The sequence below is a fragment of the Aotus nancymaae genome, unplaced genomic scaffold (genome assembly GCF_030222135.1).
Source record: "Aotus nancymaae isolate 86718 unplaced genomic scaffold, 86718_ANA_hifiasm-v0.15.2.pri h1tg000029l, whole genome shotgun sequence".
Lineage (NCBI taxonomy): Eukaryota > Metazoa > Chordata > Mammalia > Primates > Aotidae > Aotus > Aotus nancymaae.
In genome coordinates this window covers 76,955,030-76,982,024 of record NW_026988442.1, presented here as the reverse complement: position 1 = coordinate 76,982,024, position 26,995 = coordinate 76,955,030, and the positions used below count along the sequence as shown (strand labels likewise).

Below are 26,995 nucleotides of genomic sequence, written 5' to 3'. Positions count from 1 at the left end.
CAACATGACAAATGGAAGGCTGTGACTTAGATACTGTTTCTAAATCAGTACTTTAAAATCTTTGGTTGTCAGGTGCCTCCTGAGTGTAGTAGGTAGCATGTCAGTCTCACAAAATCTTTAATTGTCTATCATTCATTCACATAAATGTGATGACTGCTCTAATTTCTTTGGGTTCTTCTCATTTGAGTCGGGTACAATTTTGCTGTGAAACAGTGCGGTCAGACTGTGCAGTTTTGGAGGTGATGATGCTGTTAAACACAAAGATAGAATTACTGTCCAACACAGTGGAGCAGCTTTTCCATGTAACAGTAACTACCGTTTATTGCTCCGAGGAAATAGAAAAGATAGGGAAATAGGGGAAACCTTGAAAGATAAAACATCTTTTACATAAATGTTTAATATAATTATAAAATTCTATTTAAAAACAAAGGAGTTGGGGCCAGGTGCAGTGACTCACACCTGTAATCTCAGCACTTTTGGAAGCCAAGGCAGGCAGGTTACATGAGGCCAGGAATTTGAAACCAGACTGGCCAATATGTTGAAACCTCATCTCTACTAAAAATACAAAAATTAGCCGGGTGTGGTGGCACACACCTGTAATCCCAGCTACTTGGGAGGCTAAGGCAGGAGAATCGCTTGACCCAGGAGGCAGAGGTTGCAGTGAGCTGAGATCGCACCACTGCACTCAAGCCTGGGTAACAGTGAGGCTCTGTCTCAATATAAACAAATAAAGGAGTTGGAATGGGTTGTACTCATCTCATGGCTGTTTTCCCAGCCTTCTCTTTCCTGTTTTAGTCTGCGCTTTGCCAACCTGAGCCTACAAAGGACACCATATATACACACACACACACAAATTATATCTACATATTTATATATAAATTTATATAGAGACAAATATATATAAATATGTATTTTATATTATGCATAAATGTAAAATATATACATTATAAATAAATATATATATATACATATTTAAGATTTGAGACAGGGTCTTACTCTGTCACCTGGCTGGAGTGCAATGGTGCAATCACAGCTCACTGCAGCCTCAAACTCCTGGGCTCAAGCAGTTTCCTTATCTCAGCATCTCAAGCAGCTGGGAATACAGGTGTGCACCACCATGCCCAGCTACTTTTTAAATATTTTGCAGAGAGGGGATCTCAAGATGTTGCCAAAGGCTGGTCTTGAACTCCTGCCCTTAAGCGATCCTATGGCCTCAGCCTCCCAAAGCACTGGAATTATAGGCATGATCCACTGCACCCAGCTGCAAAGGACATCTTTTAACGTTTAGACCAGTCTTTCAGAATCTTGGGCACATTAAAGTCACCTGAGGAATTTAAAGAAACTACTAGACCTGTGTCTCCCTAAATAACATAAGGAACCCCACAGGGGATTTGCAAATCCAGGATATGCGGGCTAGAGGGACCATAGGCATGTCCAAAGAGGTTAAGGCAAAAGGGAAGCTTTTAAAGGGAAAAGGGGAAATTACACATAATTTGTCTTGAGACAGAAAGAACATTGGTTACAGGGGCTTATCACAGGAGTTGATGCCAATTCATTAAGGAGACAGTGTCAGGCAAGTGTTCCATACGTCCAGCTAGCTTGTGACTCAGGTAGCAAGATGCAGTTTGAGAAGTCCTTGACTAAAGTTCTTGTTACAGGTATATGTGCGTAAAAGCCCTTCTAAGAGTCTTTGTGACAGTTCTTATCACAGGCATTTGCGCACTGAGGGCCCTCCCTTCTCAGAATCCCAGCTTTGTTTATTTTTTTGTTAGAGTTTAACACAAGTGATTCCATTTTGCTTCTGACAACTTTCATACCTGTTAATTCCAAATGTAGTTTGGGGTGTGTACATGCCAGATTTAGCAGGTAAAAATAAATTAAATTTGAATTTTAGTTAAGTAATGAATTATTTTTTGGCTGGGTGCAGTGGCTCACACCTATAGTCCCAGCACTTTAGGAGGTCGAGGCGGGTGGATTATCTGAGGTCAGGAGTTCGAGACCAGCCTGGCCAACATGGTGAAACCCCCATCTCTACTAAAAATATAACAATTAGCCAGGTGTGGTGGCGTGTGCCTATAATCCCAGCTACTCGGGAGGCTGAGGTGGAAGAATTCCTTGAACCCAAGAGGCAGAGGTTGCAATGAGTTGAAATTAAGCCACTGCACTCCAGCCTGGGCAACAGAGTGAGACTCCATCTCAAAAAATAAAATAAAATGAATAAATAATGAATTAATTTTTAAGTATAAGTACATCTCAAGCAATATTTGAGAAACACCTTATATAATTATCCATTATTCATCTGAAATTCAAATTTAACTAGGCATTCCTGCCAACTGTGGTGGGGAAGAAACAGGTGAAGAGGAGAGTTGGATAAAGTTCTCCCGAGTGATGGTCACTTGGTATTTAAGATTGAGAACCTCTGGTTTTGCCCAACCCACCCCAACCTTATAAGAATAAGAGTTATTTTCTGTCACCAGAGTTCTGAGTAAGTCTAGAGTGAGGTTCATTCTTTTTAAAACACACATCAGATGGTGAATTTCCCATTCATTTATTTCTGCCTCTCCCCTCCATCACTTTGTAAGAGTATGCCATGATTGACAACCCTAGCATTGTCATTATGAATGAATAGCACATAATCTCCCATTATGTAAATGTCTCCCACCTCATTTCTGAATTAGTCATCAATTATGGCAGTAGGGAATGAAGAGGCTTAGTCAGAGGAAAGCTGCTTCCTGATTCAAAGTCATGGTGGAAAAAAGATGAATAAAATTCAAGTGTACCACTAGTTTTTAGGTTGGCACTCATAAATCTGATTTCAAGTGAGCCAAACATTTTTCCTGGATGCCAGTAGGCATAGCTCTTTCCACAAGTGCAGAGACTTATCAGGTTACGCTGATCTGGCAAAGTTAACACAATCAGAGGGGATCCTGGATTGAATCTCAATTTTTGGTTCCTGTAGTTGATTTAAAAGCATTCAGGAGGCAACTGGAGTAGGACACAGAGGGCTGCAGGATTACTGACTCAATTATTCGGGCAAACAGGTATGCTGAGGTTATCAGAGTGGGATGAGAACATTGGATTTGACTAAAACAGCTCAGAAAAGATACACCATTGTGTTTCGGGGTCAAGGATGACATTGGTGATGATGACTTTTGAGAAAAGCAACAATGTGAAACATCACAAATTCTTTTTAAATATGCTATTATAAACCTTTCAAATGATCAGAGTATAGTAACTTTATTATAAAATATTTGGAAAACGCGGAGTCAAAAATTCATTCATAATTTTACTACTCTAATAGAACCACAGTATACATTTGGTTGCATTTTTTTCTAGATTAAAAAAAAATTTCTTAGTGTGTTTCCAAGTGGTTGTCAAACATTCTTAAAGTCCAGCTACGCTGGTGCCCTAATGCTGTTCATTACCTAGCAAGCAGCTCAAATGTCATTTTAAAGCTAGTCTTTGCTTCGTAAATCTCCAACTCTGTTTCAGTGGATGACTCACTTGCTACCTTGGAAAGACCATAGATACCAACAGCTCTTGACTGGTGATTGCTTTCATCTCAACACATCATGGCCCCCCTATATAGTTCCATCTTTTCCTTCACCCTCAAAAGGAGAGACAATCCCTCCTCTCCAAAGCTAACCCTTCACCTGTACTCTGATCTCCATCACTCCCTGCCCCCTGAGCTAACCCTCACCTGTCCCCTGGTCCCCATCACTCCATGGCTCCTTGGGAAGCACACCTCCCTTGATTATGGCCTATATACCAGTGGGATTATCAATCCCAACTTTCCAAAGAAAAACTCTCTGTCCGTATAATGAGATCTGGAATTCCTAACTCACTTGCAAATATTCCAGGTATGTCATTGTACAAATATGAGCAAAATGTAATTTTTCTCTACTTTTCCATAATACCCCTCATTTGTTCATACAAATCCACATGTCATCAGATGGCAGAAACATAATCTCAGTTATTTCAGGGTTTCTTTTACCCACACATCTTCCTTGAGATTTTCTTTAAATTGTGGCAGGCTTATGTGACAATAATAATATGAAAAACAATGACTAACCCTTATATGCCACTAAGTAACCACTGTTTCATATGTCTTCCCTGATTTAACTCCTTTAATCCTTACAACAGCCCAAGACTATTCTACTATTACCGTCCTATTTTACATATGGAAAAACTGATACATAGAGAATTAAGTAATTTGCCCAAAGAAACAGATTTGTAAGTTTATGCCAGTGTTCATGCTCTAAATCATTTCCCTAGACTCTCTTACTCTCTTTTGTAGCCCATGGCATTAGCAGTCACAGGTGGTGTCTGGTTTGGGTTTTCCTCCCACCATCAACACACACAGGTGCCTGCTGGGTCATCCCTCACTCCTCACCTCAAAGCCCTTTCATGCTGGCTAGCTTTCAACTACTGTCACCCTTCTTTTAGGGCCACTCTATAGCTGTCTTACCTTGCTGAGCCTCAGACACTGATTACTTATCTAAAGCCTTTTTGGTCCACATACAACATTCAACACTTTTTCTTGCTGACTCAGGTTCCCTCTACTACTAGGTCAAAATCCCCCAGCTTACTTGGGGTTTCTTTCCCCACCCCACCCTGAAGCTTGGCCCTGGAAGGCAGGGTTCAGAGAGGCCCTCCTCAGGGACTCATAGTATCCATACATTCTCTTCTGTTCTTTGACTCCCCTCTGCCTGGTCTGCAAAGTTTTATTTAAGTGAAAATTTAGTCTCAACCCTGGTTCCTCCCAAGTCTAAGGCTCAAAATCTTCCCACAGATCACTATAAGTGAGGCCTTTTTTTTGAGAAGGTCTCGCTTTGTCACCCAGGCTGGAGTACAGTGGCATGATCTCAGCTCACTGCAGCCTCCGCCTCCCAGGTTCAAGTTCAAGCAGTTCTCCTGACTCAGCCACCTGAGTCGCTGGGATTGCAGGTGTGCACAACCATGTCTGGCTGATTTTGTATTTTCAGTGGAGATGGGGTTTCACCATGTTGGCCAGGATGGTCTCAAACTTCTGGCCTCAAGAGATCTGCCTGCCTTGGTCTCCCAAAGTGCTGGGATTACAGGCTTGAGCTACCATGCCCATCTCAAAGTGAGGCTTTTAAAACTCAAAACCCAAAAGCTGGTTTCTGTTTTTACCCTTTAACGCTTAATTGACTAAATATAAAAAGGGCCAGAGGGTTCAGTGAAACACTAAGAATGGCACCTGTTGCTCCATGATATTGAATAAGGGCTGAAATCTCTTACATAACAGTTTCACATGAGTCTTAGAAATATTCCTGAAAGGATATTTTACCCACATATTCATGTTTATTTATTTAATGATGAATTCACTCATCAAAACTTTATCAAACATTTATAAAGCACTGTATTCGGGTTTCCTAGAGATACACAACCAATAATGTGTGTGTGTGTGTGTGTGTGTGTGTGTGTGTACATATAAGGAGAGACAGAGAGAGATTTATTTTAAGGAATTGGCTCACATGATTGTTAAGAACTTCTGCTGGCTGGATGAGGCTCATCCACATTATGGAAGGTAAACTCTTTTACTCAAAGTCTATTGATTGAAATGCTTTTTTGTTTTTTGTTTTTTGAGATGAAGTCACACTCTGTCACCCAGCCTGGAGTGCACAGTGCAATGGCGCGATCTTGGCCCACTGCAACCTCTGACTCCCAGGTTCAAGCAATTCTCCTGCCTCAGCCTCCTGAGTATCTGGGATTACAGACACTTGCCACCATGCCCGGCTAATTTTTGTATTTTTAGTGGAGATGGGGTTTCACCATGTTGGTCAGGCTGGTCTCAAACTCCTGACCTCAAGTGATCCACCTGCCTCAGCCTCCCAAAGTGCTGAGATTAGAGATGTAAGCCACCTCACCCGGCCTGAAATGTTAATCCCATCTTAAAAACCCCTCAGAGAAACATCTAGAATAATGTTTGACAAAATATCTGGGTGCTGTGACCTGGCCAAGTTGACACAAAATGAACCATCACAAGCATCTACTCAACTGCTTTTCACTGAGAATGTAATCCAAGATAAACATGGCCCCTGCCCCCCATGGTGTTTACTCAAAAACTTAATTCAACAACGCCCAGATATAGACAAATTCAAACTCAAGTACAAAAGACTGAAACCAGCTCCTGTTCCATAGCAAGTATTGATAAGGAGGAGAAAGAGGCTAAAAGGTCTCTGGGCATCAAAAGCTAGGGACTGGGAAAAGGCAACAGAAAGGGACTCTGGTGTCTTTGAAGATAAAATTGAAATCATTCACTGCTTTGTCAGGGTCATTGGTACTTCCACTCCTCCAACTAACTGTTCCAGGAGGATATGGTTCCTATTAACATTAGAGGATGGGAGTAGTCAGGAGAGGCTTCACGGAGGAGGCAATGTTTAAACTAAACGTTGAATAATGGATACAAGTACCTTTGGCAGAAAGAAGGGCAGGCAAAGGTCATTCCAGACATCAGAGGCCAAGGAAGCCATAAATAAAGATGGAAGGGCGAATGTACTGCATTTGCTAGGCACAAAGTGCTTCCTGTGACTGTGGGATAGGGCACAGTGGCAAAGCACAGAGACAAGAGAGGCAGACAAATACATCAGAGCCCTTAGTTCCCATAAAGGCCTGGACTTAGAAGTGAGAACCCATGAAAAGTGTTACACTGGGAGGGGATGTGATCATTTTGGGTTTTAGAGAGATCACATACCAGCCAAGAGAGTCTTCTGAATGGATCACTGTGGACCAAGACTAGAATCAGAGACCATTAATAGATGATTTAAAAATCCTGGAGTGAGACTATGAGGGCCTGAAAGTGAGACTAGAGACAAGGGAACAGGGTTGCTATAAAAGGGGGTTATGATAATGCAGTGGAGTTAAAATAAAAAGACTTGGTGATTTATTGATTGTGGAGAGAGAGAGAGAGGCAGAGAAGGGGGTGTTTGGCCTGGATAGTATATCACTCACTGAGAAAGAGAACACAAGATAGAAGAGCAAGTGTCGGGGCAAAGAATCTCATGTTGTAACGGGAGCTCCAGAAGTGGTCCCTTCAATCAGTGGGGTTCTCGCATTCAAGTGGATCACACAGACCTGGCCAAGAGAAAACACACTCGTGGTGATTACCACAGAGGACGCTCCCCAACCGCACATTCCTGGATCACATAAACCCAGAATTCTTACATAATATAATCCAAGAAAGTGGAAGCACATTCTCTTAAACTGACTGGTACCAGACTTCGAGCCCGTCTTTGTATATGGCAGACTAAAAAATAATTGGATTATGTGCCAGGCATAACCCAGAGCTGATAGCTTTATATGACTCAAGTTAATGCTTACTGAAACTCTATAAAATCAGTTCTATTATCATCCTAATTTTATGGGGAGACTACATAACTTACCCAAGGCTTTCCAGCTAATAGGCAGTGGAGTCAAAAGTCAAACCTTGGTATTTGAGTTGATTCAGTCATCAGGATAGGGCCAAGAGGATGGAGCTACTCAGACATGATCTAAACCTCTTTATTTTTATGCAATGCAACTACTGAACAATGTAAGGATCTCTTGCCTTTTCCACAAAGGAGCATTCAGTATAAAGCTCATCTGATTTATAATGTAGAGATGAAATCTTACACAGTTTTCCTTTTGGTTTTCACTTTCCTTGGTGTTACTGTGGGAACAGAAACAGTGTTATCGGCTCAAAAAAACTGTGTCTATCCTCCTGCCAGTTCAGCCCAAAGGTTTGCCTGTCTTTATGAGCAAAACTAAAAGCAATCCTCTTTTCTTCTGTTACAGGTACATTGAACATACATTAAATGTAGTCATATACACACCTTTTTAGATCTCGCACTTTCCCTTTAATTCTGCTTGGTGAAAGTCGTCTTTCTCCTCCCTCCAGATGAAAACCTGTCTAGCCTCCAAAACATTACTTTTTTAAAAAGATTAATTTAATTTTAAGTTCCAGGATACACGTGCAGGATGTGCAGGTTTGTTACCACCAGTAAACGTGTGCCATGGTGGTTTGCTGCATCCATCAACCCATCATCCAAGATATTTCTACTCACTTGTAGGCTGCTTTAAATTGAAAACCAAGTCTCTGTTCAGAAAGTAAAAATTCTCAGTACAATATATTAGGAATCTCTTCAATCCTCATGGGAAGGTAAGGCCTCTCTCCCTGAAGGTGAGCATATGAATCTTTCTTTTCCTTCCCTAACCAACATTTCCCCACTCTAAGCTTGATCTCTTTCTCTAGCAGGGTCAAAGCAGGGAGAGGGAGGAAATGTGAGAGCTACAGAAAAGTTGTTACTTGACTGACTCTCTGGTAAGATGGCTTAGAGCCCTGTGGGCCAGGCTGGACCTTAAAAAGCACTCCCCTTTTCTTGTGGAATGCTTTTGAGGTTCTTTGGTTGTTCCCCAGCATTGGGACACTCTGCTGCCGCTCCCTGTAGATAATTTTTATTTGACTGACTTAGCAATAATTGAAAGACATATGTTGGAAAATTTATCAAATATATATATATACATATATACAGTCATGTGCCACATAAGGACATTTCAGTCAGCAATAAACTACATATACAAAAAAATGCAAAAAATACAAAAAAACAGTCCAATAAGATTATAATATTGTGTATTTATGGTACCTTTTCTATATTTACATAAACAAATACTTTCCATTGTGTTACAATTGCCTACAGTCTTGAGTACAGTAACATGCTGTCCAGATGCGTAGCCTAGAAGCAATGTTACACCATATAGCCTAGGTGTGTAGTAGGCTATACCATCTAGGTTGTGTAAGTATACTCTGTGATTTCTGCACAATGAAAAATCACTTAATGAGGCATATCCCTGTTGTTAAGTGATGTATGTCTGTGTGTGTGTGTGTGCATTAAGTATTTTGAGGCAATTTGTAACAAATTTAGAATTATTACATATTTTAGTTTTTATTATAGTGGTCCTCTCTATATATTATTTTGTGGTCCTCTCTGTATATTATGTTGATAGTGGTCCTCTATATATTATATAGTGGTTCTCTTTTGTCCCAATAATGCTTTTCATTTTTCAGTCTTGTTTATCTGACATATGTTCCTGCTACCATAAAATGTTATGATAAAAAAAAAACTATCATAGCTGCCAGGTACGGTGGCTCACACCTTGTAATCCCAGCACTTTGGGAGGTTGAGGTGGACAGATCACTTAAGGTCAGGAGTTCAAGACCAGCCTGGCCAACATGGTGAAACCCCATCTCTACTAAAAATATATATATATATAAATTAGTCAGGCATAGTGGCACATGCCTGTAATCCCAGGTACTCGAAGGCTGAGGTAGGAGAACTGCCTGAACCCAGGAGGTGGAGGTTGCAGTGAGCAGAGATCATGCCACTGTACTCCAGCCTGGGTGACAGAGGGAAACTCCATCTCAACAACAACAACAAACAAACAAACAAACAAACAAAATCTATCATAGCTATCTTTTGGTTAGAATTTTCTTCTTTTAATTTCTTGTAATTTTTTGCTTTCAAACTTTGTGTATTCTTATAGTTTAAATATGTTCCTTACAAACAACATATAGCTGGATTTTGTTATTTCTGCCATTTCATTTTGTGCTTTCTATTTGCCCTAATATTTCTGTTTTTTTTCTTTTATTGCCTTCTTTTGAATTAATTTTTTTTCTTATTCTATTTTTCACTTCACTAGCTTATAAGTTATATGTTCTATTCGTATTCTTTTAGTAGTTACTCTGGAAATTTTACAATGCCTAATTAGGGGAAGCTGAAAAGTGTCCCCCTCCACCTGCTCAAAGATGTCCACATTATAATCCCTAGAACCTGTGAATATATTACCTTACATGATAAAAAGGGCTTTTAAAATGTAATTTAGTAAGGATTATCCTGGGTTATCTAGGTGGGCCCAATGTAGTTACATAGGCCCTTATAAGAAGGAGGCAGGAGAGTTAGAATTTTAAAAAGGCAAGGTGATGATAGAAGCAGAGAAGGCTAGAGGATGCTGCACCAATGTCTTTGAAGATGGGGCTTGAGGGGCAGGAGCCAGGGATGCAGATAGTCTCCAGAAGCTAGGAAGGCAAGGAAATATTCTTTTGCAGAGCCTCCAGAAGAAAAATAGCCCTGCTGACCCATGTTAGACTTCTTTCCTCTAGATCTATGAGAGAATAAATTCGTGTGTTTTAAACCATTAAGTCTGCAGTAATTTGTTACAACAGCAATTGGAAGCTAATACAGACTTTGGTACCTGAAAGAGGAGTACCGTTGTAATAAACATAAAGATGTGGAAGCAGCTTTGGAATTGGACATTAGGCAGAGGGCGAAAGAATACTGAAAATCCTAGATTGCTTTGAAGAGCCTGCTAGTAGAAATATGGATGTTAAAGATTCTGCCAGTGAGAGCTCGAAGGGAGTGAGGAGCCTGGTAGAGAGAACACATACTGTCTTGGAGAACACCTAAATCATCATCAACACCATTGATAGAAACATGGATATTAAAGGCAATATGGTGAGGGCTCAGAAGGAAATGAGAACATGTCAGAAACTGGAGGAAAGTGAGTTATATAGTGGCAGAAAACTTAGACCAATTGTGTTCCCTACAGTTGTGTGTAAATCAGAACTTGTAAGTGATAAAACTGGATGTTTAGCTGAGATTTCCAAGCAAAGTATTAAAGATTCATCCTGGTTTCTTCTTGTTTATATTACATGCAAAAGGAAAAGATAGACTGATAAAATAGTAAACTAAAAGAAAGCAGGACTTAATGATTTAAGAAACTCTCAGTTTATCCAGATTGCAAAAGATGGTAAATTTAGGAGATTCACTGTTGGTACGGCATGCCAAAGATGCAGTTGGGTAACATTTTGCTAGCGTCTTAACTCCTTAAAACAGGCATTACTATTATTATTATTGGTGGTGGTAGAAGTAGTAGTACTTAATATATTTAGATTTACTTATAGGATTACCAGTTTGTTTGTTCCCCATTCAGTCTTGCATTTTGGACCATCTTTCTGGAGTCATTTTCTTTCTTTTAGGAGTACGTCGTTTAAAAATTTCTTAAGTGAGGCTCTGTTGATAGAAATTCAGTTTTTATCTGAAAATGTCTTTACTTCTCCCTCATTGTTAAAATTTTACATGGTGTACAATTCTAAGTTCACAGTTAATGTCCTTAGCTTTTTGAACATATTATCCTATTGTCCTACGGATCTCATTAATGCCGCAGGAAGTACACTGTCAGTCTAATTCCTGAGTTTCGGAGGCATTCTCTTTCTTTCTTTCTAACAGCTCAAGGATCTTATTTTTATTTTGTTGTTCTGTAGTTTTTCACTACAAGGTTTCTACAAATGAATTTTTGTCAGTTCTTCTTGATACAGTTTTTGATTTCTGGATCTGTTGGTTCATTCGGTCCAGAAAATTCTCAGCTACTATCTCTTAGAATATCTCTTCTCCAACTTGTCTCCTCTATTTTAGCACTACAGTTAGACTCCATTTAAACTTTCTTATTCTAACCGTTGTGTTTTGTGCCTTACATATGCTCAATCCCCTCATCTCTGTGTGAAAGTTCTCTTCCACTTCATTAATTCTATTTTTAGTCACATCTATTTTGCTGTTTAACTTGTCCATTGAGTACTTTAAATTTTTTTATTTCATTTTTAAGTTTCATTTTGTTCCTTTTCAAACTTGGCAAACCTTCCTGGAGGTTTAAATCTATTATTTATTATATCTGTGGACTCTGGCTTATAGTGACATTTTTCCTCATGTGTGTAGAACTTTTTATTGTGAGACAGTATTTTGGGGGGTTGTGCTTAATCTGTGGCAATACTGAGGAGATAGAATTGGGATGTTTTTCTTCAGAGAGGATTTACATTTCCTTTTTCTGGCCAAGAGGAGTACTATGGTTTGGATGTAATTTCTTCCTAACAAAACATGTTAAAATTTAATTGCCAATGTAGCAGTGTCGGGAAGTAGTGTTTTTAAGAGGTGATTAGGCTGTTAAGATGGATTTCTCACGAGACTGGTTTAGTTCGTGAGGTTGGATTCATTCTCAGAGGAACAGATTGGTTCTCCCAAGAGTGGGATGTTATAAAACTCATTAGTCTCCTTTGTCCTGTCTCTCTTTGTACACATCTGCTCATCTTTCTGCTTCTCTGCCATGTTGTGACTCAGCATGTGGCCCTCACCAGAAGCCAAACAGCTCCTGGTGCAACATTCTTGGACTTTCCAGTCAGCAGAACTGTGAGCCAAATGAGTTTTTTTTCTTTATACAGACTCAGGTATTCTGTTAAAGCAACACTAAATGGACTATGACAGGGTGAGAGGAAGTAGACGAGCATTCCCAACCTAGTACCACATTAACTAAAATCTTAGTGGGTGACCTTGAATAGTAATTCTCAAAGAACTTCTCAGAGAAAACTTATTTCTTCTCTCTTTTCCCCCTCATAATGAAAACAGATTTCATAACAGACTCCCTTTTTGGGCCAATGGATTTTTTTCCTAATCTACTTTTTCCCTAAGGGTCTAGACCCTTCAAGACTTTTAGTGTAATGAAGGCATTTCAGCTTTGTACAAGCCCATATTATTATCTCCCATTCCTTTGTGGGATATTAACCCCGGAATCTCTAGGATTCTGAAGCCACACTGTCTGGATTCTAATTCCAGCTCTCCCACACACTATTGTGTAACCAGGAACAAGTTACTTAACTTCTCTGTGCTTCGGTTTCCTCTTCTATAAAATGAATATTGGTCCTAGTTCTTCCCCCATAGGAATGTTATGAGTAATAAGTGAACTGCTATTATTAAAATTCATGGACCGGTACCTAGCCCATTGGGAGTGCTCTAAAAGTGCTTGCATGCACTTACTTACTTGGTATTAGCAAGTGTCTCCATGTTAGTTTAAGGCTTACTCATTCAGTTTTAGCTCACTGAACTTTTTCAAAAAATGGATTTCAAGGATTTCTTTTATTTTCTTTCAAGCTGTTTGTTATAATTTATACAGAATCTAGTTGAATTACAGAAGGAAGCTTTTTGACTACTCAGTTTATGTATTGTGGAGTCTGAGTGGAAGGGGGTATCCAAGGCAGGTTTAAAGATTTTCCAGGGTACCTGGGGTCCCTTGAACATATTAAGCTTTCCAGGAAGAGGAAAGGGTAAACACAAAACAATCAAGGGCTGTTTTGTTCCAGGCTCTCTTTAGAGGCATAACCATAAGCCCCACTTTCTGCTGTATTGGAAGCCCTACATGACTGCTCTGACAATGCTAAATGGAAATGGCTACTATCTTCTTTTCCCTATACTTTAGGCTGTGTGCAATTATCCATTACGGCATATGTATCATCTTATCTCTCAGTCAACCTTACATCCTCAGCACATAGCAGTTCTCCATAAGTATCTGTTAAAGCCATGAATTAAGCTCATGCCTGTAATCCCAGCACTTTGGGAGGCCAAGGCGGGTGGACAACTCAAGCCCAGGAGTTTGAGACTAGCCAGTACAGCAAGACTGTGTCTCAAATTCAAAAAAAAAAAAAGGAAAAAAATGCATGAATGAATGAGTCCAAGACAAAGGCATTGTAGGAAAAAACATATATGAAGAGTGGACTCTTTCTGTGATTTGAAAGTAAATATGAAACTTCCCCACAACTTTTCAACATGCCAAATTTTCATGAACAAGCCAATTGTTAAATGTGATTTAAAGATATGGAAGTAACTAACTGAACAAAAAGCAAAAGCATAAAAACTGGCTGCTTCTGAATAGTGCAAGAAAAGGTAAGAAAAGATGAGTCAGTGATTTGTCCTTTTTCTGTAAAAGCCCTCCGCATGGTTTTATTTTTAACTACAAACTATTTAATTATTAACTATGTATAGCTTTACAAAACTTAAAATATTTAAAATGAAAAATTAGTCCGTTTTTGGCCTGCTGTAAGTCTAAACATCCTGCTGTGCTTTTGACCTCATACAGTCGAGTATAGCTCTTTCTTGTTTTTTGCTTTTTGTTTTTTGTTTTTTTTTAAGTTTTGTGCCAAGAGTCCTGACTACCAAAGAGTGTTGAACCCAAAGCTTGATTAACAAATAAAGCTTGGTTAACCAAATCTTGGTTAACAAATAAACAGAACTTTGAACTTTAATAAGGCAGTTCTAATGGAGCTAGACTGGGCTGGGCAGGCCTATTGACTGGTGCCTGAAGGTGGCTATAAAAGGACTAAGTAAATCAGTTAACTCCACAGTTTTCACAAAGGTCTCTTGACATCAAAACTTTTATCCTTACATGCTTCACTGATCCTGTGGCGATGAAAATTGACATCCATAGTCATATTCTACCAAAAGAATGGCCAGATCTAAAAAAGGTAATGGTAACTAATTTGCTGAATTATTTCTGAAATTTCTCCAGGGTTTCCCAATGCCTTTCTCTTCTTTGTGGAATTAGATGTCAAGTTTATCTGCTTGGTCAGGGTCGGGGAGCTTAAATTATTTGGTAGCTCTGATTTCCTAGTTACTAAAAATGACTTTTATATTTATTTTGAAAGAACATTGGATTAAAGAAATAAGCACTTTCTCAGAATCCCCTTTTTCCCTCAAACGAAGCATTCTTTAAAATTTCTGGTCAATTTAAGTTAGGCAGATTTACCTTTTTTAAAATCACATATTCAGCTGCTGGGAAGATACATGCCAACTACAGAATTTAAAGTTACAGTTTTAAGTAAAAGACTATTAAAAATGAAATGTGATCGGTTTTGAGGACTTCTAAAATACATCTCCTTTCCAAAATGTTTAAAATAAGTTTTAGAAGCACCAAGAGATAGCTTTGTGAGTTTTTTTAGTCTATTTTAGGATACTGCCTGAAACCTTCCCTGTTTGATGTTCTCTATTCTATAAATCTTTGTCATGAAGAACCAGGAAGTAGGTACATCAAAGAACCCTAGAATAAATGACATGAAGCTTTTGCACAGTGACATCTCCTAAAGAATATTCTTTGTGTTTTTCTAAAGATGAAAATTTCCTTTTGTCATTAAGAACTTTTGAATGAATACAAAAAGAGGAAGGTAAGGAACATAAAGAAAATGTAAAATTGGCTAGAGGTTTGTTCAGGCTTATTATGAGGTTTTATCCAATCTTCAGCATTCTGCCAGTACTTTCACACCACCATAATGTTTCATCTTTTTTTCCCAAGTGAGGGAAAATGAATTAACCCGAACTTGAATTAAATGTTCATTGTGCAAGCAGAGGAAACTATTTTCTTTTCATAGTTGTCTCATAGAAGCATGTTTATCTTAAGTACTGCTTTGTCCATTGGTATCTTAGGTAAGATAGGTGGTAGAAACTGTGAATTGAAAAATACAAATGATACTGAGCCATCTTTGAAACATTTTAAAACAGGAAATAGTGTAGGTAGCAGATGCTGTTGGTGTCCCACTCATACCCCTTTGCTTTGACACTTCTGTGCATGCAAGCCCACCTCCATCAGCCAGCGTCTGCATTTCATTGGTTGAGGCTTTCCTCTGGAACCTGCTTTGATCAAGCCTTCCTAGCATGTCAGAAGTACTAGAAAATTAGCCCCCTGCATTCCCTCGGCCCAACACCCCTTAACAGATAATTGCGGGAGTTGTATATAAATACACTGAACACACCATACCCCACCCCTCGGTCACTAATAGAACTAATTCCTATGTTACAGCTTTTTTCTCTATTTGAGTATCAAAGAACATCCACATGAAATGCTTTGGAAACCACTATGGTGGTCTCTAGAGGACACTGCCCACCTGTACTCTCCCACTGAGAGAGCTAGCTAGCATGGTAGGCCCTCCAAGCAGGGCTCCAAGTTCCAGGGCATCCACCTCCTTGTCCAGACAAGGATTTTGAGGCTTAGAAAGAGCTACAGTCTGAATGTGTATGTCTCCCCCAAAATTCAGTCAAGATCCCCACCCACAAGGCAATGGTATTAGGAGACGCAGCCTTCCGGAGGTGATGTCATGAGAGCAGAGCCCTTATAAAGTAAGTCTAATATATAAAACTGAATTCCCTGGAATGTTTTCAATTTGCTTTTTATTTGGCATGCTCATACATGCCTATGAGACGCTGGTTATTGACAAACACTTTCAGACTGTAAATACTTCCCGGCATATGCTTGGACCAAAACCACTCCCAGGGTCATAAATTTGAGACCCCAAGCTCAGGTCAACCTAGGATGAGAATGGCAGGCTATGTCAAGCACAGACCTGGAGAAGAATAAAGTTGCCCTAAATAAGTTAGGTCTTTGAAAGGGGCCTGTGATATAAATTGGCACTTTATGCTTTCCAGGAAAAGGAGGGAAGGACAGACACAGAGTGACAAAAGGCTCTTGTCTTCACAGCTCTCCTTAGTTCTGACCCCAGGGTATTCCATTTGGGGTTGGAATAAGACTGTCGTCACTACTGCCACCCCCATCACCATCCCCACTGCTACCATCACCCCGGCTATCACTGCCACCACCATCGCCATCACCCATCACAGGTACCAACACTGCCACCATATTCACCACTACAGCCACACCACTACCCCCACCTCACTCCCTCCACCGTGGCCATTCGTGCCCCTACCACCGCCACCATCACCATCAGCATCATTGTTAGCATGAATGAAGCCCTGTCCACTGGCAGGCATGGTGTCAGCAACGTTATATACACTATCTCAGCTAATTCCCAAAAAACCTTATGTCCCAGCCACTCCTGTTAGCATCTTTTTATTAACACGCATTAGGAAACAGTGACTTGGAGACATTTCACACCAACAAAGTCAAGGGCCTTGTAAGTGACTTGTTGCATGTGGGAGTATCCCTCTGCTCAGCCTTTCCTGCCTCCCTGCCCTTCCCCAAATGGAATACTTCTCTCACCTGCTAATATACCGACTAGAGTTCCTTATACAATTATGAAAAAGTAAGAAAGAAAGAGAGTGAGGAACAAGAGGGAGAAAACAGGCAGTAAAGAAAGAAGGAAATAAAACCTTTTCTTCTACATTAAGGATAAAAGTTCAACAGCAAATTTCCAGTTTGAGAGCACATAGTCTTAAGTTTACTCTAAAGTGTAACTGAGTAAAGTTATATTCCACCCCTCCCGCAACACACATGACTTGGCAGTATTTTCCAGGGGGAAAGAAGGAAAGAATACAAGAGTATTGAATGCATGAAGGGTGGGAGCAGGGGTTGTGGGCACAGGCAAAGGAGAGCCTGGTGCAGGGAGGAGAAGCTGAGCTCTGGCCAATAGTTTCCCTCGCCTGCCCAGCCTGCAAAACTGGGTCTGCTGATGTTGCTGGGGAGGAAACAGAAGACAGATTTCTAAAGGTAGTATGATTATTTGGGGCTAGGACTCAGGAACAGACCTTGTATCTAGATAGAATAAGACTGGTATAGAATTAATTCAAAACTTATGAAGCTGTTGAGACTCCAGGCACAGACACAGAGACACAAACACCTCTATACTGCACCATGGCCCAGGCCCAGACCTTCCCCTCAGTGTAGAGGTGACAGGAGCTAGGGAAAGGGGTCCACCAAGACCTGACTCCCTACAGACAACTTCCCTACCATGGCATGAAAACCAACTGCTGTACCCTGGCCTCGTCCAGCCACAACAAGCAAGAGGTTGAGCTGATGTTCAGCTTGCTTTACTCATTGACCCATCACCGCTGACCAAATCAGAGCCATTAAGGATCTCCCTCATGTAGCTATCTCCTGCCTCCATTCCTTCCCTCTGACATCAAACTGTGAGAGCCATGCAGGGAGCATGGAAATCCTGAACACTAGACGATCCTCTCCAATCTCACCCCAGGATAAGCTTTTCAACCTCCCTCCCAATACCGCAGCCCAAGGTGTAGGTCAGCTCCCTCCCTGAGGTCCCCAGAGCGCCTGTGCATCATGGTCACAGCGCCTCTCACATGCGATGATGTAGCCTTTGGATTCCTTGCCTACCCTAGCCTTAACCTCCCAAGATTCTGTTTCACATGGGCTGGAACTACCCTTCACTTTTGTTTTCTCTGCCCTAGTAATGCTGGTCATAGATAAGACTCCATGAAAGCGTGAAGAATGAATAACGATATGATGGTATGATACAGCAAAGCCAATAGTTACTTGAGTCATATTTGCCTATGTTTTTAAGTCAGTGGCTTTCAACAGTTTTTATGCATGATCCCCAGGAAGAAATCTATTTTACATTGTGACTCAGTACAAACATTTATATACATTAAACGGGAAGAAAAAGTGTCATGAAACCATTACCACGTGGGAGACATCCTAATTTATTCTATTCCATTCCATTCTTTACTCTCTTGTTTTCCAAAAAGCAGACCCTGAGACAAGAATTCAGATGTAAGTAGTGTGCTTTGGAGGTGATCCCAGGAAACACCAGTAGAGTGCGGAAGTGAGACAGGGAAAACAGGGCATCCAGTGGAAGGTTTGTATTCCAGAGCAGAATGTGTGCCTCATCTCCGCGTTATCCTGACCGAGGGGTGGGGTATGGTGTGTTCAGTGTATTTATATACAACTCCCGCAATTATCTGTTAAGGGCTGTTGGGCTGAGGGGATGCAGGGGGCTAATTTTCTAGTACTTCTGACATGCTAGGATGGCTTGATCAAAGCAGGTTCCAGGGGAAAGCCTCAACCAATGAAATGCAGATGCTGGCTGATGGAGGTGGGCTTGCATGCACAGAAGTGTCAAAGCAAAGGGGTATGAGTGGGACACCAACAGCATCTGCTACCTACACTATTTCCTGTTTTAAAATGTTTGAGTCTCTATCCACTAAACTGATATCACAATCTACTCAAGGATTGCAACCCACAGTTTGAAGAGCAGTGTATTTCCCAAAGAGTGGTCCTTAGGGGCGATGTACTCCTGCTGGCCTGTGAAATGATTTTAGATGGTACATGAACAAATATTTTTTCATGTTAATCTTCATTTTAAAAATTCAAGCTGCATTAGGGGAAAAGATAAAACCAGCACTGCTGAGATACAGAATTTTTCTTCCTATATAAATATATTGGAGGAAAAATGTAAGTGAATTTAATTGTAAATGTTGAATAAGCGCTACATGGGTATGGGGGAAATGCAAAGGCAGTGCTTGAAAGATGGAGCTCAGGATCCTCTGCGCTAAGGATGCTCCTTGATTGCAGCCCAGTCTTTGCTCCGTGACTCTAACTGTGCTTCTCCCCACTGCAGAGGTTTGGCTACGGAGGCTGGGTGCAGCTCCAACACCACAGCAAGGTGAGTTTCTTCCAAAGCATGAGCATCAGTAGGACTCAGGGACAGCTGAGCCATGGGATACCTCACTGCAGGCTGGGCCTCCAGGGAACCCCACTCTTCTGCCCATGTATTAGCTTTGTTGTAGGCAAGGGAACAACACTGAGATTTCTCAGAATAATTGGGAAAAATGAAGGGGGTTTCAGAGAGCAGTATTTAGGAAGATAATATTAGAATTTGAGAACCCATTAGAAAGTCTCTCCCTCTCTCTTTCTCTCTCTCCTCCCCCACCACCAATCAATTTTAGCATTTACTGACCTGGTTCAAGGAAGTGACCTAGTGCTCTCTACAGGTTATTATAGTACATTAAGGCTGACCAAAATAAATGGAACAGTTAGGTTTGAGCACAAGCTGGAGAAATTAAACATTGGAGACAAAGGGGAGGAGATAATGTAACTAAGGGTTGAGTTGGTAAAAGGAAAAAGCAAAAAGAAGGCTTGTGGGCAAAGCCTTCTGGAAATAATGAGGCCTGAAAGTGAGCTGGAAGTCTAGGTCTGCCCAGGATGTGGGTTTGACTTCATTTTCAGAGGCATCATATACCCTCTCAGAGTTCAGAGGGAATATCCCTGAGCTTCCGGCTGGCATACAGACATGACTAATGCAGGCTCTGGAGGACTCGTGGTCTGAAAATCCAGTTAATGTGCAGGGTTAACCCAATGCAGCCTGGAAAGGTTAGGACTCCCTTTGCAACAGGTGCTAAGGGGCAGAGATTTGGGCACAAAGGATCAGACATGGCCTTCTGGAGGAAGTGATGCCCATCCCACATCTTGAAGCAGGTGGGGAGGTTTGCCCAAGGAATAAGGAAACCATGTTCTAGGAAAAAGAAGACAGGGAACAAAGTCATGAAATATTAAACATATGTGAGCCCAGAATTCAAGCACTCAGCTATGGATGGCACCAGCATTTCTCAAACTGTAGTCCCACAACCAGCAGGTTCAGCAGCATCGGGGAAATTGGGAGAAATGCAAATTCTCGGGCCCTACCCCAGTCCTACCAAATCCAAACTCTAGAGGTAGGGCAAGCAACCTGTTTTAACAAGTCTCTTGGTGATTCAGATGCACATTCAAGATTTTTTTTAATTATTAATTTTTTTAAGGTCAGGGTCTCGCTTTATTGTTCAGCTGGACTGCAGTGATACAATCACAGTTCACTGCAGCCTCCAACTCCCGGGCTTAAGCAATCTTCCTGCCTCAGCTTCCCAAGTAGCTGAGACTACAGGTGCACACTACCATGCCCAGCTAATTTTTTAATTTTATTTTTTAGACAGGGGGTCTCGCTATGTGGCCCAGAGTCCTCCCACTTCAGCCTCCCAAAGTAGTATATTCAAGTTTGAGAACCACTGGTTCTCATACATTCATTCATTCACTGAGTAACTAATTTTTATTGAAATTTGTTTTACATTAGGCCCACCAATCTAGATACTGGGAATATGTTGGTGAACGAGATAGACATAGTCTCTGCTCTGAGGGTGCTCAGATTCCAGGGGTCAAAAGTCAACATGATCAATTCAGAGAATGGAATATAAAGCAGTAATGTGATAGAGAGCGAGAGACTGGCTGGCTGGACAGTGACCTGGCAAAGGCTTTGAGGGTGAGAAGGGAACACCTGGAAAAGTGTTCCTGGCTGGGGGAACAGAAGTTGCAAAGGCCACCAAGGGGTAAAGAGTTGATGTGTTCAAGGAATAGAAAGGAGGGCAATGTGGCTGAAATGCAGTGAAAGGGAGAGACAGTAAGAAACGAGGCTGGCAAGGTAGACAGAGGTCCAGCCACGTGGGGACTTGCAGGGCATGCGAAAGAGTCTGGATTGCATTCTCAAAACAATGCAAATTCTTCAGAGGGTCTTAGTGGCTTTAAAAGACCACGTTGGTTGCTCTGTGGAGAACAGATAGAGGCACGCAAGAGTAGGGAGAGCGAAGCAGAGGCAAGAAGCTGGAGAGGAGGCCAGAAACCTCATCAGACAGGGCCATGAAGGATTTAGGGGTTTAGGCCCCAAAATGGACTTAGGGCTTTGAACTTGATCCTGAAGAAGACAGTGGGGAACCACTGAAGAGTTTTAAACATCACTGCCTCTGGGACAGCTCATCCTCACCTTCTTCAATGTGTCCACTAAGTGCCAGTTCAAACACTGTGCTTCGCTTCTCCCATTCAAAGTGCTTGTTCCTAGCCTGGAAGCTGATGCTCTATGCCGGCCTCAAGTCTCTCTGAGGGAAGGTCTATGAATGGAGCTGACGGCAAAGCTGTTAGGAAGCCCCAGCTGCAAGGACAGGCAGCTGTCATTTTCTTTTCTTACTCCATGTCCCAGTCTTCAGTTTGCCCCTCAATATAGGATTTGAATGGCCTTCATTTCATTTTGTTTTAATATCAAGAAATTTCATAAACTTAGTAGCCAAATCTCCAAAAGAAAACAAGAAGGAATTATTTTCCAGTCACATCTATTGACTTACTTATTACCAGCAAAATTTGATACAATGGTAATCAAATAGGACAAAAGACTGACACATTTCCTCTCTCTCAACAACAAAACAAAGCAAACCAAAACAGACTCAGTCTGTATTTTTCATAATTACAGTGGTCAGGGATTCTCAAGTCCATAGAAAATAATATGCAAATGTAAATAACATGCAAATATATATGATTATGCAAATTAGGCCAAGTGCAATGAGAAAATCCAGGATTTGGGATTTGAAAATAATTCTTGTTCGCCTATGTTCCTTTAGTGAAGAAATATGTTCTACCCCCAGGATTGACTTACCCTGGAGATTCCTGTTCTCTGAAAGGTCTTTCCAAAACATTTCTCTGGTTTGCTCCATTTCTCTTCTTAACTCTTGGTTTTTCATTGTTCCCCAAGCAAACTGAGAGGTAGTTGTTTGTCATGGTAAAGCCTTGCTCAGAATTGAAAAACATCATTTGTCTTTTGATTGAATATCTATAAAAGTATAAGTAGCAGGTCAGTCCTTGGTTTGTATGACAACTGCCAGGAGCTGCATGGGCTGGGGGCAGAATTGTACCCTGATGGCAAGGACAGCTGGGAGCGTTTTAAAGCCTCCAACTCAGGAGGGTAGACATGGGCCCATTTCAAAGCTGTAGGTCAACAGTATCTAGAAATGCACACTGAGTTTATCCCAGGGCCTTGGGAACACACACACAAACATTTACATCACACTTAGCATTTTTACCCACATTATCCTGTCGAACTTCTCACCATTATCAACTACATTTGTGTCTCCCCCAAATTCATATGTCGAAGTACTAACCCCCTTAAAAAATGAAATAGATTGCAAAACAAAATAGCAGAATGCACTGCTTATGGCAAGAGTAAATATTGTTTCATGAAACTTCTGTCTCAGTTTGCATCTGTACAAATTGATATATATGGGTACTCTGAATGACAATGAAAAATATGTTTCTTTTTTTTTTTTTTTTCTGAGATGGAGTTTCACTCTTGTTGCCCAGGCTGGAGTACAATGGCATGATCTTGGCTCATTGCAACCTCCATCTCCTAGGTTCAAGCAATTCTCCTGTCTCAGCCTCCCAAGTAGCTGGGATTATAGGTATGTGCCATCATGCTCCGCTAATTTTGTATTTTTAGTAGAGACAGGGTTTCACTATGTTGGTCAGACTGGTCTCTAACTCCTGACCTCAAGTGATCCACCTGCCTCAGCCCTCCAAAGTGCTAGGATTACAGACGTGAGCCAATGCGCCAGGCCAAAAAATAGATTTCTTAATGTGGGGTCACAGCCAAAACTGGCTGAAAGTCACTGATCTAGTCCAATACCCTCAAATGTTTTTATTTTTAAGAGTAATTTATTATTATTATATAAGTAAGATTTGAATAAATGCTCCTTTTTAGATTCACGTCATTAGAGATAAAGCTACAATACTCTTGGATCAGCACTCCCTGTTCTCAAAAGTACTTCCTTTTTTAAAAATAATTACAACTTTTATTTTAGGTTCAGAGGATACATGTGTAGGTTTGTTACCTGAGTATATCAAGTGACGCTGAGGTTTAGGAGTACAATTGATCCCGTTGCCCAGGTAGTGAGCATAGTAACCACTGGAAATGGTCAGTTTCTCAGGCCTCGTCCTCTCCCTCCTTGTCCCTTCTGGTAGTCTCCAGTAAACCCATCTTTATGTCCACATAAACCCAAAGTTTAGCTTCCATTTCTAAGTGAAAACATGCAGTATTTGGTTTTCTGTTCCTGTGTTAATTTGATTAGGATAATGGCCTCCAGGTGCATCTGTGTTGCCGCAAGGATATATGACTTCATCATTTTTTATGGCTGCATAGTATTCCATGATGTATATGGAATATACATGGAATACTACATTTCCTTATCCAGTTCATTGTTATGAGCACCTAGGTTGATTCCATGTCTTTACAATTGTGAATAGTGCTGTGATGAACATACAGGTGCATGTGTCTTTTTGGTAGAACGATTTATTTTCTCTGGATATATACTCAGTAATAGGATTGCTAGGTTGAATAGCAATTTTAAGTTCTTTGAGACATCTCCAAATTGCTTTCCACAGTAGCTAAACTAATTTACATTCCTACCAACAGTGTAGAAGCATTCTGTGTGTGTGTGTGTGTGTGTGTGTGTGTGTGTGTGAAGGAGTCTCACTCTGTCACCCAGGCTGGAGTGCAGTGGCATCATCTTGACTCACTGCAACCTCTCTCTCCTGGGTTCAAGTGATTCTCTTGCCTCAGGCTCCCGAGTAGCTGGGACTACAGGCATGCACCACCATGCCCAGCTAATTTTTGTATTTTTGGTAGAGATGGGGTTTCTCCATGTTGGCCAGGCTGGTCTCAAACTCCTGACCTCAGGTGATCTGCCTGTCTTGGCCTCCCAAAGTGCTGGGATTACAGGTGTCAGCCACCGCACCTAGCCCACATTCCCTTTTCTCCACAGCCTCACAAGCATCTGTTATTTTCTGACTTTTTAATAATGGTCATTCTGACTGGTATGAGATGGTATCTCATTGCGGTTTTGATTTGCATTTCTCTGATGATCAGTGATATGGAGCATTTTTTCATGTTTGTTGGTTATGTGTGTATCTTCTCAAAAGTAATTCCTATTAGCAGTTTGGTGGGTATCTTTCTAGACTTTTTCCTATGGTTTTACTTAAATAAGAATGTACCTTTAGAAATGACAGAGTAGAGCCCGTCTCCGTGGCGGGGGATTGGGCTGCCTTGGCCCCCTATCCCTCCCGTCTTTTCCGGCAGCTGGAACGCTTCCTGTTGTCCTCACACGCAACTGCCCGTCGCCCCCTGTCTCAGAGCCCCTCAAACATCCCCTCTGGTCTTTGGCTCGTTGGCTGCCACCACTGGGACTTCACCAGCCTTCACGTAGGGACTACTGGCCAAAGGGGCATCTGTGGCTCTCCACTGCCCCCAGCCCTGCCTCTCCCAGGGCTCTGCCATGGCAATGACAAGCTCAACACTTTGCTCATCCATATCACACAAAAGAAAGGGTGACAATGACCAAAGTGACACTGGAGAATTTTTATAGCAACCTTATCACTCAACATGAAGACCAAGAAATGAGACAAAAGAAGTTAGAAAAGGTGATGGAAGAAGGAGGCCTAAAAGATGAGGAGAAATGACTCAGAAGATCAGCACATGCTCGGAAGGAAACAGAGTTTCTTCGTACGAAGAGAACAAGACTTGGATTGGAAGATTTTGAGTCCTTAAAAGTAATAGGCAGAGGAGCATTTGGTGAGCTATAGCTTGTTCAGAAGAAAGATACGGGGCATGTGTATGCAATGAAAATACTCCGTAAAGCAGATATGCTTGAAAAAGAGCAGGTTGGCCACATTCGTGTGGAGCGTGACGTCCTAGTGGAGGCAGACAGTTTGTGGGTTGTGAAAATGTTCTATAGTTTTCAGGATAAGCTAAACCTCTACCTAATCATGGAGTTCCTGCCTGGAGGGGACATGATGACCTTGTTGATTAAAAAAGACATTCTGACAGAAGAAAAGACTCAGTTTTATATAGCAGAAACAGTATTAGCCATAGACTCTATTCACCAGCTTGGATTCATCCACGAGACATCAAACCAGACAACCTTCTTTTGGACAGCAAGGGCCATATGAAACTTTCTGACTTTGGTCTTTGCACAGTACTGAAAAAAGCACACAGGACAGAATTTTACAGGAATCTGAACCACAGCCTCCCCAGTGATTTCACTTTCCAGAACATGAATTCCAAAAGGAAAGCAGAAACCTGGAAAAGAAATAGACGTCAGCTAGCCTTCTCCACAGTAGGCACTCCTGTACATTGCTCCTGAGGTGTCCATGCAGACTGGGTACAACAAGCTGTGATTGGTGGTCGCTTGGGGTGATCATGTATGAGATGCTCATCAGCTACCCACCTTTCTGTTCTGAGACTCCTCAAGAGACATATAAGAAGGTTATGAACTGGAAAGAAACTTTGACTTTTCCTCCAGAAGTTCCCATCTCTGAGAAAGCCAAGGATCTAATTGAGATTCTGCTGTGAATGGGAACGTAGAATTGGAGCTCCTGGAGTTGAGGAAATCAAAAGTAACTCTTTTTTTGAAGGTGTTGACTGGGGACATATCAGAGAGAGACCTGCTGCAATATCTATTGAAATCAAAAGCATTGATGATACCTCAAACTTCGATGAGTTTCCAGAATCTGATATTCTTAAGCCAACAGTGGCCACAAGTAATCACCCTGAGACTGACTACAAGAACAAAGACTGGGTCTTCATCAGTTACACATACAAGCGCTTTGAGGGTCTGACTGCAAGGGGGGCAATACCCTACATGAAAGCAGCAAAATAGTACTCTTGCCACAGAACCCTACATGGAGCAGAGTTCTTTGTACAACATCATGCTTTTCCTTTCACACTCTTGAAGAGCTTCCGCGAAGTTGATATAACCCACCAATATGTCATAGTAAAGTCTCCTAAAATGTGATAATAAGAGGATTTTCTTCCATAATCCATCTGAAAACTTATAAACAAAGACAACCATTTCTACTACATCGGCCATAAACAGCTTTCCTGCTTCTTCTGAAGCATCATGAGCCAATTCAATAGGTGTTTTCAAAACAACTTGAGCTTTCCTAAGTTCCTCAGAATGAAGGGGGAAAACAGCCATCATCCAACATTATTGAGACTGTCGTGTATAGTCATCGAATATCAGCCAGTTCCTGTGTTTTGTGACATACTGTCTGCCAAGCCCACCAAGTATTTCTTTTTCCTTTATAGCTAAAAGTCCCATAGCACTAAGGAAATAAAGCAATAATGATAGTCTCAGCAGCCAGTATCCTGGCTGAAGGAAATGATCCGCCACCCTGAGGGTGGTGATGGTAGTTTCTACCCATACCTCAGCCTCAGGAGAGTGGCTTACAGCCTCCATTCATGGTGCACTTTATTTATGGTACTAAGATAAAGACTGTCAGTCCATTGATTTATCTCCTCTCTGCCCCCAATATAAAATACCCATGCTGCTTTTCTGAGTGTTGATGGGGGTTACCAGCTTGATCCATTGTTGCTCTTAGAAGGCCGAGAAAGCCTTTGGGAATTGCCAAGGAATCCCGGATCATGTGGTAAATCCTCACTTTCTCTTCACGGCTGTACCAGAAAACCCCTAAAACAGATGTTGCCATGGACCAGCAATACCTGCAAGTACTGCCAATGGGAACTCAGTTTATTCCTTGGGAACCTAACAAGGAGAACCCAGGCAGAGGCAGGAGGCTTGGAATCCTCTTGGCT

The 26,995-nt window shown here is 41.2% G+C and overlaps 1 protein-coding gene and 1 pseudogene across 3 annotated transcripts in view; both read left to right on the top strand.

The window, feature by feature from the left end:
- The first annotated feature begins 14,203 nt into the window (after nt 1–14,203).
- ACMSD (aminocarboxymuconate semialdehyde decarboxylase) overlaps nt 14,204–26,995 on the top strand; it is a 65,619-nt gene continuing 52,827 nt past the window's right edge. For 2 of the 3 annotated variants that reach the window (XM_012468431.3, XM_064382823.1), the window contains exons 1-2: nt 14,204–14,341; nt 19,178–19,222. In XM_012468431.3, coding sequence (XP_012323854.1) covers nt 14,285–14,341; nt 19,178–19,222 — 102 coding nt within the window. In that variant the 5' untranslated portion in view covers nt 14,204–14,284. The remainder of the gene's footprint in view (nt 14,342–19,177; nt 19,223–26,995) is intronic. The other variant, XM_012468432.3, reaches the window with a different exon arrangement.
- LOC105728165 (serine/threonine-protein kinase 38-like) lies at nt 24,228–26,453 on the top strand (annotated as a pseudogene).